The sequence below is a fragment of the Sturnus vulgaris genome, chromosome 10 (genome assembly GCF_052056855.1).
Source record: "Sturnus vulgaris isolate bStuVul1 chromosome 10, bStuVul1.hap1, whole genome shotgun sequence".
Taxonomy (NCBI): Eukaryota; Metazoa; Chordata; class Aves; order Passeriformes; family Sturnidae; genus Sturnus; species Sturnus vulgaris.
This window is the reverse complement of record NC_142252.1, coordinates 16,621,001-16,640,886: the sequence shown is the minus strand read 5'-3', so window position 1 is coordinate 16,640,886 and position 19,886 is coordinate 16,621,001. Positions and strand designations below refer to the sequence as shown.

Below are 19,886 nucleotides of genomic sequence, written 5' to 3'. Positions count from 1 at the left end.
GCGATGGGGGGGGCATTGAGCTGGAGTTCCCTGTCACCACATGACGCAAGGTGGAAAAACAGTTTCAGGACTAACTGTCTGAGTCCTCAAACTGTATTTACCGGAGCAAAATTAATTGTATGAATAATTTGTAACTCTAGCTCGGTCCCCGGCGCCAGCCACGCCACACCCAAGATGGCGGCCCTGCCCTGAGGGGCGCTCCCGACAGCGCGTTCCCTTCCCCGCCCGCCGTGCGTAGTGTTACGGCTCCGGGGGGAAACGCGGGAGGTTATGGCGGAGCCGCCGGAAGCAGCGGAAGGGTTTCGCAAACGGACCCAGCAGGGCGGAAGTCGCTGAGGCGAACGGGGGTGGCGGCGGCAGCGAGCGACGATGAACAACAAATTCGACGCGTGAGTGTCACCCCCGAGTCCCCCTCTGACCGATCCCCGGTGCGGGGCCTCCACGGCCCCGAGCCCCGCCGGCGCTTCCCGCCGCTGCCCCGGCGCCGGGCGGGCGAGACGCGATGAGTCACGGGGCTACGCACAGCCCCGTCCCTGCAGCCGGGGCCCGGCCCGGCCCCGAGGGGACGCGGGACCGGGACGTGTGGGCGGTGGGTCGGCGGCAGTCCCGCACCGGAGAATCGCGGGCCGCCTCGTGGCCCCGCTTGTCTCTCGTCTTTTCTGGCCCTTCGCAGGGAATGGGGCGGGCGGAGAGACCTGTGGGATGCTGGCGCGGTGTCTGCTCGCCCGAGGCGCTGCCTCTGCTATGCTGGGGAGCGGGGGCAGGGGGGGGGCAGGAGCCAGCAGAGGTACAGTGACAGGTCTTCATGTGGGCCCCCTTAATAGCAGGAGACCCTAACAAGTAACTGGGGTTTCCTGTGACAGATCAGTAGCTAGCACAAACTACTTGAATTTGTTCCAAAAAGCTGTTTTGTGGTTCACTTCAGCTTAAAAGTGCGTGCCCAAGATGCCTGTGATGGGCACGAAAGTAGAAGTGGTTTTTACTGTGTGGGTTGTCGAGTGTAGATTTCCAGACTCTGGTGGCTCTTATACCACAGAGGAGCTTTGGAGCAGAGAACTACCTGGGCTTGGTATGAACCTTCTCAGCTGTGTGGTGGCTCTCTTTGTTATTTTTTCTTCACCAGATTGAAAGATGATGATAGCGGAGACCATGACCAGAATGAGGAAAATAACACACAGAAAGACAGTGAGAAGGAAAAGAATGATCGTGAGAAACCACAGAGTACTACCAAGAGGAAGGTATGGTGCTGGCATCTGCACTCCACTGCCAGGGCATGGTGTGGCAGTGCTAGGGACTCAGTCCTCAATTCAGGGATAAGGAAAATGTGTCTTGGAGGGCTGTGGTCTCACTGTATTGTTGCTGCTGCAGTGAAGACAGAGGGACTATGTTTGATTTCAGTAACTTGGTGTCACTTTTAGAAGTCTCTCATCTGGGAGTGAATGCTCCCTTCACTAACAAAGCTGGTACCCTGCCAGGCTTTAGAATGGAAATGAGAAATAAGGCTTTATTTTCATCAGAAAACAAATTTGGAAGAGGACATGGGGAAAGGACTCCTGTCTGACAGGACAGCAGTGGCTTGAAGGGGGTTTAGCAGGCAGTGTTTGTGACACTGTTGAAATAACGTTAAAGATGTGTTCCTGTGTGTAATGTAGGCTGGTCAAGAAGGCACGAGATATTTATCTCTCCTGATTTGGGTTTGTTTTTCTTTTTCATCTTGTGTTTAGGAAAACTGCTCTGTCTGAAGTAATGCAACCCGTGTAAACTTGCCACAGTCAAGAGTAAAGTAGAGATTTAAGCCCTGGCAACTCCTGTAACAATATCAAGTTATACAAGATAAGGGCTTTGATTGAGGTTTTCTCTGTAAGTTTTGACTCCTGGCTAGTGAGCTCTCATTAGCCTCTTTTGTGCTCATTAAAAGTATTTTTAATCAGAAATCAGTGTTTTGTAGATTGAAAAGTGGTCACTGGCCCCTGCTGGTGATGGCTTCTGCCAAAGCTGACATAACAAGTTCTTAGATTAATCTTCCCAGAGCACTAGGGTGTTGGTTGCTTAAGGCAATTGGTGTCACCAGTTTTAATTGCATTTGAATCATGATTCATTTTAAGTGGGGTTTATCCTTCCCAGAGAAGAGTGTCTATTTTTCCTTTGAGACAGGCACAGGACTAAAAAAAAAAAATCAGTGATGATGCCTCTGATGGCTCGAATGGTTGCTTTTATATGCTGTAAATGTAATTTTTCCCATTCCGCTTTTTTAGAGGAGCATACAAGGGGTAAACAAGCTTTTCTGTTCTGCAGGCTGTGGTCCCGGGGCCAGCTGAGCACCCCTTGCAGTATAACTACACCTTCTGGTACTCCCGACGGACCCCCGGGCGGCCCACCAGCTCGCAGAGTTATGAACAGAACATCAAACAGATCGGCACCTTTGCCTCCGTGAGTACCCTCTGCTGTCCCTGTGTCACTTGGGCACAGCCTGGTCCTCCTGGCCTGGTCCCTGTGTGCTGGCTCTGTGCACACACAGAGCAGGGAGTGATTTGCCAAGGCAAATGAGCTCTTGAATTACAGCAGGAAATGTGTCTTTAGCACTTCTCCTCTGCACTGTGCTAGACCTCTGTGCATGAGGGTAGCTGGTGTAATAATATAAATTAAAAAAAGAACAGCCACAGTTCATTTATTGCTGGAGCAAGAGAAGAAAGGAACAGCTTTTCTGTTCCATTTCTCTACTGTCCCCCACACACTTCTTTCCATCCACATTCCCATCACAAAGACTGTGTTTGGAATAAGCATCTGGCATGCTGTATTTGCCAGCAGGTGACCTGTTGTCTGTCTGGAAATGATGGACAAGGATGCAGTTTGATGTTGCAGTCAAGTTCATTAAAAGGCAAATTGCTCTTTCACTCTGTGGTTGCTTGTTCCTGGAATAAACTTGAGCGTGTCCTGGAAAGGCAGTGCTGGGTTTTTGCATGGTGCTGGCAGAGTAAACCCGCCCTCAAGAGCCCAAGATATATAAGCAAAATGAGTCCCCATTACTGTTCCAGAGCCCAGGAAGTCTGTTGGCTGTTTTCTTCCTTTTTCTTTTCAATCTGGTGTTTGCCCAGTTTTTTCAGGGTCTCTTATAAATGTTAATTTTGCCTACCAGTGCATATCCTTTGTAATATGAGAATTTATAAAAACAGCCCTTTATTATTTCTGGAGGCTGCATAAAAATATGGGTTGTGTTACTACACAGGATAAGGGTGGGAAGAAGAGCCTATTGTGGGTAGTTACTCCTCCTGTTACCCTGTGTGAGCAAGTACTTTCAGTTCAGGGGATGAAAAATGTGGCTGCCACTTGATCTGGCAGCAACTTTTCAGTCTGATAAATCGGTGTAGACTTAGCATTGATTTTTAACTCCTTAGAGGAAGACATTGTGTTGAATATTCTGTTGTCTGCTCTTTGCTACACAGAATTTATTTGGGCCGTTGTCGGCTGGAAGTGCTGCAGTTCTGTTAGGATAGAGAGAGACTGGCCAGCATATCTAATAATGTGTTTGGGTCCAAAATCTGTTTAAGGAGATGGAAGAGCAAACTTCAGAAAGATTTGTGTATCTAAGTCTGGATTCAGATTTATTCTTGGCTTTTCAGTGGAAAGCTCTAAAATGTGAACCACTAGAGGGCACGTTCCCTCACTGTGGGAGTGTGATTTCCCCATGGATGTTTGGATGTGCCTGACAAAAATAGATTGCTTCTGACCCTTCCTCAGCCTTGGTTCATAATTTTATTGGCTATAAAAGCAAATTCCAGCTTCAATGGCAGAGGTCGCAGATTGGAGTGGAATTCCAGGTGCTGACCCAGTCATTAAGGTCTTTGATAAAGTGATTGGGATGATGTCTGACCCCTCCAGCTGCACTCTAGCCTGCTTAATAGCTATTGTCTTACTGAGTAGAATCTTCTGAAAATATGGAAATTCATATAATCTCTTCCACTGCCTTGTTTCATTTTAAAGATCCATCCTCTCTCAAATATTTTCTTACCCAGAGATTCTCAAAAGATAAATATGCTACTTTTAAGAACTATAAAAAAATAAGTCCCTTGCCTTACAGTCAAAGTGTCTCAAGCAGACATAGGAGTGCCAGAATTGAACTGGTCGATGTGAAGTGGTCCAAGTGTAGCAGGGCAGACTGTAAAAGGAAATAAGAGGTATTGAAATAAGAACTCTGAATAGTGCCTCCTGATTTTAAACTAGCACCAGCATGTATATTTTGTCTTAAAATCTGCATACAGTAAAATGAAATACAAAAAAATGTCTTATTTGAAAGCTTCTGCATGGTCACAGAGAGCAGTGGTTATGCAGGGTAAAGAGGCTTGGCTGTAGCTGATGCATTTGACATATCCAATGATGGAAAGTTTGGGCAGTAGGAGTTAAAAGATATGTTTGGAACTGTTCTCCGGAGCAGCTGTTAACTTAGCACAGATTTCTTCAGACAAACACTGAGTGCCTTTAGAGGCACCTGTTGAATGTTTCAAGTGGTCACCTGGTAATGGAACCAGTCAGAAACAGGCACCCAAGCTCTGGCACTACTGTTGCCTTTTGTGTTGCCTAATCAACACCCCGGTAACAAGAGAGTAGAACAGAAGAGGGGAAGGTGGCTCTGGAGAGCTGGTGTAAAAATGGCAGCCTATTTCTCTAGAAATCTTGACTGTAAACAGTTGGAGCAGCTTCATTGTGTGGTTGGTGTTGTTGCAGGTGGAACAGTTCTGGCGGTTTTACAGTCACATGGTACGTCCTGGGGACCTGACAGGCCACAGTGACTTCCATCTTTTCAAAGAGGGCATCAAACCCATGTGGGAGGTGAGTTGGAGCTCTCATTTCTGCCCTGATATTTTCCCACAAGATTTTGGAGGGAACCTTCTACAGTGGAGGGACTCTTGTCATTAAATGGTACTCCATTAGATTTTCTTGGGTGAAATCCTTTCATCTGGGTTCTCTGTAAACTTGTCCTCAGAACTCTGTCCCATGTAACCTAACAGTCCTGCTGCCAGAGAGGGAAGATGGAGAGGTTGCTGAACTGCCATTGCCAGTGGAGGGGGTACCCCCATCTAAGCTCTGTGCTTCCCAGTATAGGCACTTGTTCCTTATAGCTGCCTCCAGTGACAGCAGTGCAGGGCTTTCCTCTGGAAGGACTGGACCTCTCCCGGTGGGATTCAACAAAGCTTATAAAAACCAACCCTCCTTTTTCAGTCAAGGAGGTGCATATGGTTAAAAGCTTGGACACAGAGCTGGAAATGAAAACAACTTTGCCTTTTATTTGATTTTTTGTTGTTGTTTTGTTGATGTTGTGGGGGGTTTGTTTGTTTGTTTGGTTTTGTTAGGTTTTTTTGTTGTTTTTGTATTTTGTGGGGTTTTTTTGTTTCAGGGCACTTTAGTTTGCTTCTATTTCTGTCGAAACCTGTTAAAAGAATTTTTACAAAATCTTTGCCCAGCAAATCATTCTTCCAGTTCCTGGCCTGCTTCCAGCAATGACCAATAGCATTCACAATATGAGGATTTTATGTGTTTCTCTGAAGTACCTAATTATACTGCTTGGTTCTGAGAAATTTATATGTGACCCTTGTTAGCAATTACTTTAAGCAAGGTATTTTATAGCCAGTTACTGCAAATACTATTTATATAAAACATTTAACCCTCTTTGGACTCGTGGTGAGCAAGTTCCTCAGACAATGTGTTGACCAGAGAGTCCCCAAGTTAATGATACCAGAATTTCTATAAAGCATTTCCCAGTAGACATTTTGAGATGGAGAGATTCTTTGGTATTTTTATTTCTGGCCCTACTTCCTTCTTATATTTCTATAGATCCTCAGAAGAGGATCTGAGATCTCACTTATGGCCTTCCATTGCTGCACGCTTTGCAGGGCTTTGTTTATGCCTCTTTCTCTTCCAAACCAGTCCTTAGTTACTGTAATTCTTGTAGGTACATATGTGCCTATGTGTAGCTCTGATCTTTTTCTGCATCCATCTGTGCCTTTTCTGGTAAAGTCAGAAGCACTAAACATAATATTCCCTGGTGATTTACTTGGCTGCAGATCATTATTATTCTGGTGAAGGAAAATCAAATGCTTGACTGAACCGAAGCTTGTTTAACCTGAAAGAAAACTAACAACAGCCATAAAGCACATGATACAGCATCTGCCTCCCAATCACTGCTCTCTCTGTAGCCTTGTACCTGCTTAAGCCACCTTTGAGGTATTTTTAGAAATATCACTCTCTTCTGATGCCCTTTAGTCATTGTGGAAACTTTGAAGAGTTAAACCCAACTCCCAGTCTAAAGGCTGTTATGTTCACAATTTGGAAAACAAGGGTACAGAAACCAGTTTGCTTCTCACAGGATTCTGCCACATTCCTAGAACTTGTGTTGATTTGGATGGCTCCTGTCACGCTTTGAGGTTTGTCTGGAGCTGAGGCTTCCCCTTTCAGTCCAGCACATACCTGAAAAGTAGGAGTCAGGTGAATGCTGCTGTTATGCTGGCACTTCCATGTTTCCTCAGGATTGCTTCATTAGCACTTGCTGTCTCTGAGAAAGCAGACAAATGTTTAGTTTTATCTGAGCCCTAGAGAAGCTTTAAGGCTAAAATGAAATTAACTTTATTTCATTAAGAAGGGTTGGGCTGCCTTGCCTGGCATCTTCAAGGTGTATCCCAGCTTGGCAGAGGGGATTGCTGGGGATTTGGAGAGGGATGTCCTGTTTTGTGCAGTCCCCTCTGAGTCATCCTTTGTTCTCTGTTTCTGTCCTAGACCTGTCTTCCCTTACCCTTCCTAACTGCCACCTCTTTGACTTACTCCTACCTCTCTGTCTTCAGCTTTGGATGGAATTTGTTCCCCTCTCACCTTGTAAGATTTCCCAGCTACAGTGTTGTACCAGAGAATGCCACAGTGTTCTGCACAGAGGAGGAGCTGCTCTTTGACATAGCTGTGCGTTCTGAGGAGCAGGGGAGGCTGTAGCAGTTTCCAGCTCTTTGTCAGCTTCAAGATACAGAATCACAATATTGAGGTGACAGACTGGGTGCTCAGCATAAAATTTTTCTTTTACTTTGTCCCCTCGTTTTGGTTATTTCCCTGGACCACCACAGTCTGGAGCAAACATTCAGCTGTATGATGTGTGATAATGTCAGTAGTACTCAGAGAACAGGGTGGTCCTTTCTGTGTTAACACAGTTTGTGAGCCCATTCCTGGAAATGTGTAAAGAAAATGTTTATCAATTTTTCACTTGCTTTTAAAATACTGTTTTGTAAAGTCTTTCCTGGTCTACCGTGCACTGTGATGAGGGGGTTCTCCTGTTTTACATGGATCTTGTTTTACAAGCAGAATTACATATACAGGGGATTAGACAAATTGTGACTCCATCTCAGGTTTAGGGGTAGTTTTAAAGTCCTTGCCTCTGGGTCTGTTTGTGCAGATTGGTAGGCTGGTGTTAATCTTTGCTAGTGGGATCAAAACACTAAAACTCAAGTCATCAGAGCATAGAACTTTGGAAGGCTGAGAGCCATTGTTTCAAGTACTTTGTATTCAAAGTAAGTGGTTTTCCCCTGTCTCTGCTTATAAGGGGGAGAAGTGAAATAAAATGCTTTTTCTTGAAAATACCTTCCTTGCCCCACCTAATCAATATCTGCTCCTTTCTGTGGCTCTGCTGTCTTGTGGGTAGCAGAAAAATAGCTAGGAGAAGACAAATCAATTTATTTCCTCTCTTCCTAGGATGATGCCAACAAAAATGGTGGTAAATGGATTATCCGTCTGCGGAAGGGCTTAGCGTCACGGTGCTGGGAGAATCTTATCCTGGCCATGCTGGGAGAGCAGTTCATGGTGGGGGAAGAAATCTGTGGGGCCGTCGTCTCTGTCCGATTCCAGGTGAGTGCTTTTGAGAACTGACACATGCTTCCATGTGCCAGGGCTGCAACAAGTGCCTCATGCTTACCCCTCCCTCTGTGCCGTTCTGCAGGAGGACATCATCTCCATATGGAACAAGACAGCCAGCGACCAGGCCACGACAGCCCGGATACGCGACACGTTACGAAGAGTGCTCAACCTACCTCCCAACACCATCATGGAATATAAAACCCACACCGATAGCATCAAGTACGTGTGCTGGCCAGGGGGGTGCTGCAGGTTGCATGTGTGCTCCAGCAGCTCAGTGCACGGCACAGGGGCTGGCAGAAGTGCTCGTGTGCGTTAGGGCTGTTCCTGCAAACTGAAGTGCAAACAGCAGCAGTTGTTGCCAGCGTGCTTTGAAAACCAAATTCCTATGTTGTTGTCATGCTGTTGTTGGGGGTGTTTGGTTCTATGAGCAAAACCTTTTTCTTTTTAAGTGTGTGATCCAGGGTTATTTTAACAATCCACCCAGCCTGTCACTCCGGTGATGGGCAGCCCAGGGTGGAACTGTGGCTTGATGTATTCAAAGACAAGATTGCATTGGTGGGGGTCGAATCATTTGAATAAATAGAGATTCTGGGGAATAAAGTGCGGAAGCTAACAGGGATTTATAGTGCCATTAGACTTATAAATGGTCTTGGGAAAGTGCTGTGTGAATTTACAGTGCTGTACAAATGATTTCTAATCATAATAAACGTCATATATTAAGTCTTCCAGGCCCTGGTGACAGAGGCTCTTTAACAAGACTAGAAGATCATGGTACACAGAGAGCACAGCTGTATTTTTAAATAAATGTATTATAGCTTACCGTATCAGGCCATTCAGGGTGACTTTTATTTCCCACAAAGTGACAAAAAATTGCATACATAGGTATTAGTTAGAGGTGAGTAATATGTTGTTTTTCTTTTTTTCTTAAGTATCTTATAAACCAATACACTGATTAGGTCATATTGGTTAAATTAATACTTGAAAAGGTGCCCACAGAAAAAGAAGTGAAGCAAATGAATAAGATACCGGTGGGGCAGAGAACTTTCTAATCTTGCCTGTAATGAAGGTGCAAGTATCTTTCATGACTTTCTTTCATCATGCTGGCTTGTTCTTTACACGTGATCACCCTGTCATCAGTGTGCTGTCAGACAGTTGGATGGGATCAATCCTGGTTCTAGCAGACAGCTAGCTTCAAATTTTGAGTGTGGGTCACTAATTCTGTAATTATACAAAAATCTCGTTGGAACTGCCTGTAGGCATCTAGTGTTCCATGTGGCCCTCCTTCCTGTGTGCATGGGGAAGAGAAGGGAAGGAGATGATTTTTTCCGTGATTTTGTCACTAACGTTTCTCATGCATTTTTTGCCAGGAGAGGGCACTCTGGACTCTCTGTCCATGTAGGGAAAGAAATAGCAATGTACTCATGTGGACACACAGAGTATTTTATTCCTGCTCAGCAGCAGCAGACTGCGGACTGTGGTGATGCAGCTTTGTGTGAGTGCAAGGAGGTGCTTGACTTCTCTCAGTCTCTGTAGTAAAAGCTGTGTATGGAGCCAGCTGTCCTAAGCTGTGGTGGTGGTTCATGTTGCAAGTGTAGAATGGGAATGGGAATGTTTTGGCCTTTCCTTTGTGGGCTGTCACCACCAGCACTTCCTAGAACAGAGAATGCCGCTATAGCAATGTTTATTTTTGCTCTGGCAGGTGTAAGGCCGTGAGTGATGGTGCATCCAGTAGTGTGGCCTCATTTCCCTATACCAGTGTAACATCTTGTGCTTGCTGCCCTCTCTTTCTGCATAGCATCCAAGTTTCATTTTGTGCTGCTGATGTGTGGTGCAAAATGAGCTTGTCTGAGAATAACAGGTGTTGGAGGTATCAAGTTTAGTAGCTCAGATTACAGCTGGGAGCAGTTCTTAAATAGAGGCCGACTGGCTTGTATCTCACTCATTCTTCTGTGGGTAGGAGAGTTAGTCAGGAATTGCTTTGATGATGTCCCAGTTAGGTAGGTCTAAGCAATTAACCTTCTGCCATGTAAGGCATCATGGAAACCCCTTTTTTCCCACTGCCTTGCTTGTGCTGCAGCAGTCTGATTGCAGTGCTGTGCAGCATCTCCTTCCAAAGGCACTGGTGTAAATTCAGAGCAGAACTGCTGTCAGTAGAGTTTCTGTGTAGTGATGCACAGACCAACTTCTTGTGCCTCTCTTGCCTGGTACCAGCAGGCAGCAAGGGGCAGCAGCTGCAGAGAGGTGATGGTGACTGCTTTGTGACAGAGAAGAGCAGGACAGCCCCAGCTTTCAGTCTGACTCTGCTTGGCTTAGCTTCATATCATTAAGGGTCTCTCACTAATAAAGAATCTCTTGTGTAACTAGTTCTATCCTCCATGAAGTCTGGCTCCTTTTCCTTGCCCATCTATCAAGTCGTGTTGAAATACTGTCCATCATGAATAAACTCCACTTATGCTGCATATGCACCATGTGATTTATGACTCGGGAGGACTTTCCAGCCAGCACTCTATATTCACACTCTGGCTGTGTTTCATGAAAAGCTCTAATGGAAGAGCTGTGCTCTAGGCTTTGTCAGGGCTGCCTTTTGAGGGGGGCTCATGGCATTTTTCATTTGTATGGGCTGCATCTCTCCACTAGAGCTCTGCTCATGTGCGGGGTTTGATTGGCATTGATTGTGCTTCAGGGAAGGGAGCATGCTTAGCAAGAAAAGAACAGGCATTTCTCAAAACCTTGACTTTTAGGTAGTGAATTGACCTGGATTAGCTTTTGACACACTGTAAATGAATGCTTCTGTAGAAATTGCTAGCATGCCTCTCACTGTGGAACTTGAGCCCTGTGTTTCAGGTTTTGTATATTCCTTTTGTGATGATGCATTTCATATTAAATAATTTCTAGACACCATTTTTCATGAGTTGTCAGTGAGGCTGCAGCCCTCTTTGTTTCAGAGTGCGGTAGTGCTGCCAAACTGCATCTGAAAAGTACCTGTTGCATCACGGCTATTCCAAGGAGCTGTTCTGCATTCTGTCCTTCCTGCTCTCAGTGCTGGGCTTGTGCATTTAGCTAGATAAGCAGATCTTTCATTGCAATTTTCCTGTGTTTGTCCTTTCTCTTGCTTGTGATATTGATGAGCTGCCTAAATCCCAGCGAGTAGAAGGGTCAGCCTAGTCTGTATGAATTCCCAATCTTGCTAGGAGAGCTAGAACAATCTCTTGGACTCTGCTTAATTCCAGGGGATTTATAGTACCTTAGACGTTAAAGTGCTGAGCACCTGAAGAGAACATATGTGACATTTTGTGGGCTACCTTGTTTCAGTAGCTGGAGAGAAATTGCTTCTCTTTGTTCCCTCAGAGGTGCACTGAAAGAGGAGCACTCAGATGCAGTGAACCACTTAATAGGTTCAGTTCATCAGTGTTGTTAACCTTGGAGGTGACAAGGTCCAGAAGAGACAGTGGCTTATGGACAGTGATACTTCCTGTGGCTTGGAATTAAAGGAAAAAACCCAACCTCTTTTGCTGCCATAACAGGAGCACTTTTTTGAAAGCAGAATGTTGCCAACCACAGCCTGGCCATGTCTCAGTAAAGCCACCGAAAATATTCAGATATCTGCTGTTGGGAGAGGCGTGGAGGGGAAGTGATCACTTTCACGTTTGACTTTGAGCATTGCAGCATGAAGTTCGTGGCTGCCTTGCATACACCTTTGTCCTGCCTGGGCTTATCAGCCTTTCTTTTCTGCACTGATAACTGTGTGGTCAGTGACCATCTCCTTTGTTGAGAGCTCTGACCCACAATACTGTCCAGGAATCCCAGGCAAATTCAGCAACGCTGCTTCCAGTGCCAGGAGAGACCAGAGCAGTGGCCGTCAGCAGGTTGCCACTGAGCAGGCTGGTGTGGAAACGTTTTGGTTGCTGTGTGACATTATGGATTGTCCTGTCAGCTCTAAAGCAAGGCTGCTTTTCCTGAAAACAAAGCTTCGCTTATTTGTAAGTGCCTGCTGCAGTGAGAGCTGAGCAGGGTATAAAACTATCCTATCCTTTCAGAGTCACCAGTGATAACTAATGGGATGGCTCGAGTAAATGAGAAGAATAGTTGATCTTAATAGAGCTGGCACTGGGTTCATTTCACTGCAGGCAGTTGGAGGAAATGGCCTTAGACTATATTGTAGGTAGGAAACAAGAGGATATCCTAGGGAGGGAATAATACACTATAAGAAGACTGCAGGGGTGAGGTTCTCAGGACAAGAAGAGAAGAATGGCAAAAAAGGTGAGGAATTAGGAAGAGAAGTCCCTGTGGAAGTGGCACGTGTTGGGCAAGAAGATCAGTGTTTATGAGACAATAAGCTGGTGGTAGAGTGCTTGTGAGATCTCCCTTGTCACAGCAGAGTTCAGCTAATCCTGTAACTGTTTTGATTTTATAGCACTGATTTCCATTTGCTTGCAAATTTCCAAAACATTAGGAGAACTCATCAGTGCTGTTGTTCTACTTGAGTCACCTGTGCCTTTGACTGTGTCTTAAATGGAGTGGCAGGGTTAACCTTGCCTGGAGAGAAATGATTTGCAGATGGGACTCTCACATATTGTCTGATGCCTGTCAGGGGAAGGCACATCCTTGGGTGTTGCCAGCTCTAGAGCTGCATTGTTTAACTCTCATCCATTCAAGTCTGAGAGCAGGAATAAAGTCTAGAGGAGAGCAGTTAGGTTCCAGGTCTGATATGTCTTCTGAGTCTCTGCAATACTAGCTTCATTCATTTATCACTCCATTCTCCAATTCCAGTAATGTTTCCAGGTGCTGCAAGTTTAAGAACACTTGCATAGACCTGCTTTTTGAATTGATGGATTCATTGGTTCATTTTCCATCAACATAATATGCTTTGTTCAGAAGTGTCCATGGCTTTGTGAAAGGCTTCCTTATCTTGGTGGCCTGTCTCTTACCAAAAAAGTGCCTATAACCTATTTATTTCATAGTTGTTTTTTTTTCAAGGTGGTCGGTTTAGTTGTGTTTATTTAGTTGTGTTACGTTGCCTTTGCTACAGGTACTGCCAGAGAGGTGAAAGAATTATTTCAGGCTAGAAGACTATCCTAGATTTTTTTTTTTTACCTGTTAGTCAAAAAGTTCTTGTCTGACTGTGAACAAATCCCAGGGGAAGCACCCAGAAAGAGGTTGTGCTGCTGTGGACTCCTGCACAGTGTAGTGAATGGTCACTGTGCTGGGAGGTTCCATGTGGACTGGCAAAAAAGACAGACCTTGGTGCCCTTTTTAAGGTACCATAAGTGCGTTCCGAGCTCCCTGAATCCTTTCATAGCTGAGGAAGGAGAGGGTAAGGAGCAGAATTGCACAGAGAAATGCTGGAGGCAATCTGCTAGGACTTAATTGAGGATGTTTGCAGAAAACAGCTAGTGCTGCTTGCGTAATGATGATTTGGAAATCCCCTTGAAGCAACTAAGACTTAGATTGCCCTTCCTCTTTTTGCTGGAGTCTTCCTCTTTTTTTTTTTTTTTTTTTTTTTCTTCTATTTTTCTAATTTTTTTTCCCCTTTGTGGAGAGTTAGTGGCTTCTTTTCTCATTCTTTTTTCCCTCCAACTTACTTGCTAGGGCTAAAGGGAGCCCTGTCTGGGTCCTGACCCTGGGCAGTGGGGAAGAAGGTGGAAAGTTTCAACAGTTGTGGGTCAGGAATGAGTGTGGAAGAACAGCTCTGGCTGGCTTTATTTAGCCTGCTAGCATTTCCATTTCCCATCTGTTCAATGGGAATAATCTAAGTGTTGGGGATCAATTCACTGAGTATCTGATCGCTGTGCAGACAGTATGGCAGTAAGGTACTAAAAATGTCTATACATAAAAATAACCTCTTAGACTCTCTGGCACAGTGCCTTTGGCATGTCACAGGTCATAAAGATTCTGCCAGATTAAATTAACTGGCAGCTTTGTTCAGTATAGAATGAGAGCAGTTTGCTCTCCTAGCATAGTTTAGGTACATTAGGGCAGACACATCCTGGTGGATTTTTTCAGTTAAGTCAGCAGATAGTTGGAGTCATTAGTACTATAATATGTATGAGAGTCTTGAATTAAAAATTCTTGGCTGGAAGAGCTTCTTCTCTCTGTCTGTGAGGACAGAGATGAAGGACTGTGCATGATGTTATTGGGACGTTGGAACAAGGAACTCCTTAGTGTGAAAGGGGTAATAAATTATTGATTATGTTGACAAGTAATCTGCCCTTGTGTTCCTTCTGCTGAGAAGTTACACGTTTAGGAGAACTATGGGAGAGGAAAGAGAGATGTGATTGTGGGTGATGGGAATGGGATAGAAATACAACGGAGGTTGGAGGGAAGACATGATGGTGGAAACTTTTTGACAAGTCTAGAAATCTGCAAAGATCTAAGAGGGCTTCAGATTCAGAGTTTCTCTTCTCCCTAACTTTCTTCTGGAGAGAGGCTGTTGAACCCTGAGGTCTCTGTGTTTATTTGGGCTATGACTTGCTGGGAAAGAGCATGTGACACCTGGGCTGCTTTTGCAAATGTTATTTGGGAGCTTGACTCAGGCTCAGGTAAGAGCCGGGTTGGTGGTCTGGTTTTGGCACAGGTGCTAACTAGCACAGGGTTTCCATTTCTGAACTCTCCTGTTGTGTTGCAGTGGCCTGATGAGGCAATGCACAAAACAAAATGTGAAGTAGCGGAGAAGTACCAGGAAGAAAATCTAGAGGGTGGTCTGAGTTTGATTGACCTGGGTTCTCTTTAAGGTCCCTCCAGCTCCTTGGGACTCTGTGGCTTCAGAAAATGGCTTGGCATGTGCTGCAGCCACCAGTACTGTTTTGCTGGGCACGGAGAGCTATGAGGTTCTTTGATGTCTCTGATCCCAGAAGATAATAGTCATGCTCACATTAACCTCACAATGTTTTCCCTGAGAGGGTTTTCAGATGCTGCCCTCGTAAAACCGACAGCAATTTTTCAGTCTGTTGCCTTCATCCATCAGTAACATTCTCCACCAGGGAATGCAACGTTGGGCCTGTCCCTCTAACTTATCTAAAAACATTTTCATTTCAAATAGTTGTGATGTTTTTACTGGGTGGTCATTAACAACGCAGGTTTACAGTAGGAAATGAGACTTCCTCATAACAATTGGACTCTGCTGTCTGATTGAAGACTTTTGTAAGAACTAAGCTCTGTGGCATTACAAGAAGCCCCTTTCGAGGGCATTACCTGCGTATGCAGTGTGTGGCAAAGCATGAGGCCAGTAACTGGCTGAATTTAACCAGCCAAGGAATGTGATAATCCTCCAGAAAGACGAAACATGGGCTGTTTTATTATGAGCAATAGGAAATGGATATTCCATTTGTGACTAGGAAGGTCATACCTGTCTCTGGGTATTAATGTGGCTTTATCACCAGCAGCCAGTGGGAACGCTTCATGTCTGTGCAGAACGCTAAAGCTGCCTTGTGCTGTCAGATGTTTGGCTGGATTTTAAGGATGCTTCTATCCACTAGGGCTATCAGAGAATATAGCCTTGCTCTCTGAAGACAAGTGCCTTTTAAACGTCATTGAATGTTTCTGCTCTCGTTAAAAGTTAAGAAGCCTTTGATCTGAAGTGCTATTTTTTGGTTTTTATTTCATTTTTTTTTCCCTCTGGCTTGCCAGGGCCTGGGAGGAGTTTCATGGCCTGGTGAACAGCAGTGGCCGCTGATCGAACGCTCCCCCTCCCTCTGTCACACCCAGGGTAGGGCCTCATCTTTCTTCCTATGTGACTTCATGGCATACCTCTCAGCTTCCAACCTTCTTCCCATGGGCTGGCATGTTCTCGTGCCTTATGGGCCTGATGGTGGGCCCATTCTGCTATTTGTTCTTTTCCAAAGGTCAAAATTATTTTTAAATTTTTTTTTGACCAGACACCAGCATTTTCTGTTGAGGTGCTGTGTGCTCTTTTGCTAATGTGTCCTTCCTCTGTATGAGGCACTTGTATCCCAGACCTGGTCCCAGGAGGCTGAGAGGTTTGTCTTCAGCTTGGGTGTGTTGCCTAGGGTTGACTGTAAGCAGGTATGGAGTGGTAAATGAATCCTAAGCACATCCAGGTGATGGACACTGAGAGAGGCACCTGGGGCCTGACACACAGCTCTTTAACAGTGGGCTGAAACAGAATAAATTAATAAAAGCTTGTTCAGGAAGGACACCCAGTAGCTACTGTAGGTACAAATAATAATGTTGTGGCTAATGAGACAACCAACTTCTGCTGCTGGTAGTGTCAGCCAAGATGTGCAGAGAAGATAGCCAAGGTGAGCCCAGGGCTGCTGAGAGCCTCACAGCTCAGACTGTTTTTCCCTGCAGTGCCCACTTCCCTGATAGCAGGCCCTTAAGAAGGGCCAGCAAGAGGCCCAGCCATGAGAGTTGGGTTGATTGTAGCCAAGTGGGATCACTGGATTGCTGAATGCCAGAGCAAAGGAGTCTACTGGAGGGAAGCATTTACATTGCCCAGTTCTCATAACTGGGCAGTGAAATGTAGCTGCTCCAACACAGCTGAGCTCTGAGGAGCTGCTGTGAATCCCAGAACCTTCCTCAACAGCATTGGGCAAGCAGTGTTCTCTTACCTTGCTCTGAAGTCATGGGTAAAAATAATACTCTCTCTCCTCACAGGTTTGGCTTTTTGTGAGGATCAGTGTTTACAAAATACTGGTCAGGCACTTGGTAGTGTTGTTATTGTTAGATGACATTCAGGTGTCCTTCTGGAAGAGGAAACCAGCTCACTTCATGACATACCAGGCTTCGAAGGCAGCAAATGTGCCAAGAGTACAGGAAAACAGTGGCAGAGTTCATTTGGTTCTCAGCTGTATTGGGTGGCCTGTGCTGAGCAGGGATGAGCAGAGGGTCTGGGGCACTCCAATAAAGGCAAAAGGAGGGAAAATGTAGGGAAAATCTGTCCACTAAAGAGCTACCTAAAGTGTGCTGTCCTCCTGAGGTGGGTGGCACAGGTGAAAGTCCAGTATAGGATAGAAAGCAAAACCATTGTTGCAAATTAGCCAGAACCCAGTTAATGAATCCTGAATCACATTCCTAAATGGCAGCCTAGCCTGCTCTTCTGGCAAGTGCAAAGGTGAACCCCAGTCTTCTGCAAATGGCCTCCAGCATGTTTTTGCTGTCATGTCATAGCAGAGTAATTTTTTAACTCTAAAAAGTGGCTTTTACTTCCTTCTGCTCTTCCAGTTCTCCAGCGCACCTCCTGGAGGTGTTCCAGCCTGTGCTGGTACAGCTGCCATGCAGCTCCTGGCAGCTCACAATGATAGCTCAAGGGTTTGAGTGGAATTTCACAGTCCTGCACAGCACCTTGCTGCTGAAGTTACTGCCTTTACTTTTCAACCATTTGGTGTGGTATGTCCTGGAGCATCTCGAAATGTTTTGGCTTGGGCAAGTTACAGCCCTGTGCCTGTTTATGGGAAGAGCTGCCAAATCTATCCTCTCAAAGTAATTGTAATCTCCTTTGTTTCCAACACACCACCTATTAATGTGGAAATATGCTTTGCCTGTTGCTGCTGCTCACAGGCTGGCAGTAAGCAATAACAGATTTCTGTAACCTGCCCCATCTTCAATTGCTGCAGTGCCATGAGACTATACTGAGGGAGGTCGTAACCAGCACTCCTTCCTTGGTCAATAGCCCCTGAGGCTCGTGGCTATACTCGGAGTGAGTAGAAGCTGCTGAAGAAACTCTTCTATTTAAACTTAAGGGAAACACCCTCTTCAGATTAGATACCCCTTTAAGGTAGGAGAGATCAGAGTGCTAAACTTGTTGACAGTATGACTAAATACAAGGGGCAGAAGCAGGGGGAGGTTGGTCTGATAGTGTATTTGTGCTCGAGGCAGAATCCCCAAGATAAATGTTTGGTAAGGAAGAGACCTTGCAAGTTGTTTAAACACCAGAATCCATCAGGGAGGTTTCCACATTCTGTCATGTGCTTTGCTCACAGGAGATGACAATTTTTTCTTCTCCTTGAATGGGGATGAAACAGGATCTCCCTCTGTTACAAGTGTTCTGGAGTGACAACTGACTTGTGTGAGAAGTCTGTAGTTAGGAAGATCTGTTTGGGAAATTTAACAAGTGTTGATTTTGAGTGATGTACTGGGATGGCAACACTGGTATCTGTGGTGGGGAGAATGGGGAAGTGCTGTGATCTGAAGGAATGCACATCTTTAACCACATTTTTTCTTCCCTCTGTTTTCCAGGGATAATTCAAGCTTTCGAAACACAAAAATCACATTGTGAGAACAAGAGTTGGCACTAAGCTCCTCTCTCCGTGTTGAAAGCACTGAGAGTGCCCTCCGACCTCCGAAGGGACTCATGGGCCACTCTCGCACTCCTCCCTGGGGGAAGGATCCATCTGAAGCCCTCCAGCAGCGGTGACAATAGAGGCCGATTTTGTCTTACACAAACTTTTTTTAGCAGTGGGGCGGGAGGCAGCCTTTCAATTAGCAGCGGGCCCTTGGAGGCCGCATCTTGCAGCACTTTCCTCTCTTTCTCTACATGGCACGCAGGATCTCTGGGATTCTGCCTCAACATCAGAGCCTTTTGCTGAGGGATACCAGTATTATAAATCTCTCTGCAGCTGGGAGGAGCATCCCAGTTGAGAGTCAGCCCTGTGGTTTTCAAATGCCCCTTTTCAGTTCTGCCAATAAATTATTGGGTCTCTTTGTTTCTTTCAGTCTCTCATTTTTTGGCTTTGTCTGAAGTTTAGTAGGGTGGTATTTCTCTAGGCTGCTTGTTTTGTCTTTGCCTCTTATATTCCCAGGTTAGCAGTGCCTTTTACTCACCCCTATTTGTTATGGAGAGGGATGTGATCTTCCCTTAAACCAGGACAAAGAGATGTTCGGTGTCAGTTGCCTTCACTCCGTCTGTGTTGGTGGAGAGCCAGCAGCACTGGCTGAATTCAGGGCCAAGCCTGCTTCTGGTGTGCACTGGGGTTTGCAAGGCTCTGGCCACCTGGGGAACTGGGCCCCCAGTGGGTGTAGCAGAAGAGGGTGATGGCCCAGCCTGCTGCTCATAACTGCGTGACAGCTGTGACCAGAAGAGGGGCTGGGAGTGACCCCCTGTCCTCCGGGGTGAGCCTCAAATGATGGGTTGTTGCTTGGAAAGCCAGCATGGCTGCAATTTGGATGCCACGGAAACAATAGGAGCTAATTATTTCCTCTGATTCTGCTTGACTACAACACTAATTGTACTCATTAACAGCTCCAGCCTTTTCTCCTTTTCCTTGGGGAATCGCACAATTGCCTTTCATTTTTAATGGAGCCTTTGCGTTGGGCCCAGGAGGGGAAGCTGTGGCCAGTGATGGGGCACATCTCCTGCCCCATGTACTTTGTGCAGTCCCCCAGGAGAAGGGGCTGCTTGGGCCAGTTGTTTGTGACTGCAGAATCAGCAGCCCGTGTCTGGGACAATTACCAGCCTTGGGGCCTGGGAGACCTTCAGCCTCATGACTCCGTTTGCAAATTCCTTGTCTTACTATTGAAGTCTAGATTGAAAGCAGCCAGGATTGGCAGAGAAAACACTTTAAAATACTAAGTCTTCTGAAGGGTTTGTTTTCTTCATTGAGAGTGTCAGTTCTAGGCTGTCTAGAGACGTTCTTTGCACTGACAGCAATGACTAAGTGCTCTCCGTGGTCGGGCAGTTAGCACTTTGGCTGGGCAGGGAGCAGGGCTGTTTCCCAGGCTGTAGTGGCATCCCTCTCTGTGTTTCTTGAGACCCATGGTCCTGTTCCTGCTTTTGGCACTTGTTTATCACCAGCTCTCAACCAAATGCTCTTTTCCAGACGTGGTCTGTTTTCCCTGCTTCGAGCAGGTACTACTACAGCTGCTACTTAAGATTCCTTTTAAATACAACTCTCCCCTGCTGCTCTCCAGTACTTGTTAGGGGGGATTTAGTTGTAATTACATTTTGGCAATCTAAGCAAAAATAGCCTTACAAGGCAGGGCTGAAATATTAGCTGCAGGTTCCTTTTATTCACAGCACATTCAGTTTTTTGCAGATGACA

The 19,886-nt window shown here is 45.7% G+C and overlaps 1 protein-coding gene across 3 annotated transcripts; it reads left to right on the top strand.

The window, feature by feature from the left end:
- Positions 1–251: 251 nt before the first annotated feature.
- On the top strand, positions 252–18,555 carry EIF4E2 (eukaryotic translation initiation factor 4E family member 2). 3 transcript variants are annotated; one of them, XM_014871613.2, is made up of 8 exons: positions 252–389; positions 1,124–1,238; positions 2,296–2,430; positions 4,723–4,827; positions 7,726–7,878; positions 7,970–8,106; positions 15,514–15,592; positions 18,085–18,555. In XM_014871613.2, exons 1-7 carry the CDS (start codon positions 370–372, stop codon positions 15,557–15,559), a joined length of 711 nt encoding a protein of 236 aa, XP_014727099.1. In that variant the 5' UTR covers positions 252–369; the 3' UTR covers positions 15,560–15,592; positions 18,085–18,555. The 3 variants fall into 3 exon arrangements, with proteins under 3 accessions (XP_014727099.1, XP_014727100.1, XP_088027043.1); XM_014871614.2 differs by lacking the exon at positions 15,514–15,592; XM_088170917.1 differs by lacking the exons at positions 15,514–15,592; positions 18,085–18,555 and adding an exon at positions 8,609–8,711.
- The last annotated feature ends 1,331 nt before the right edge of the window (positions 18,556–19,886 follow it).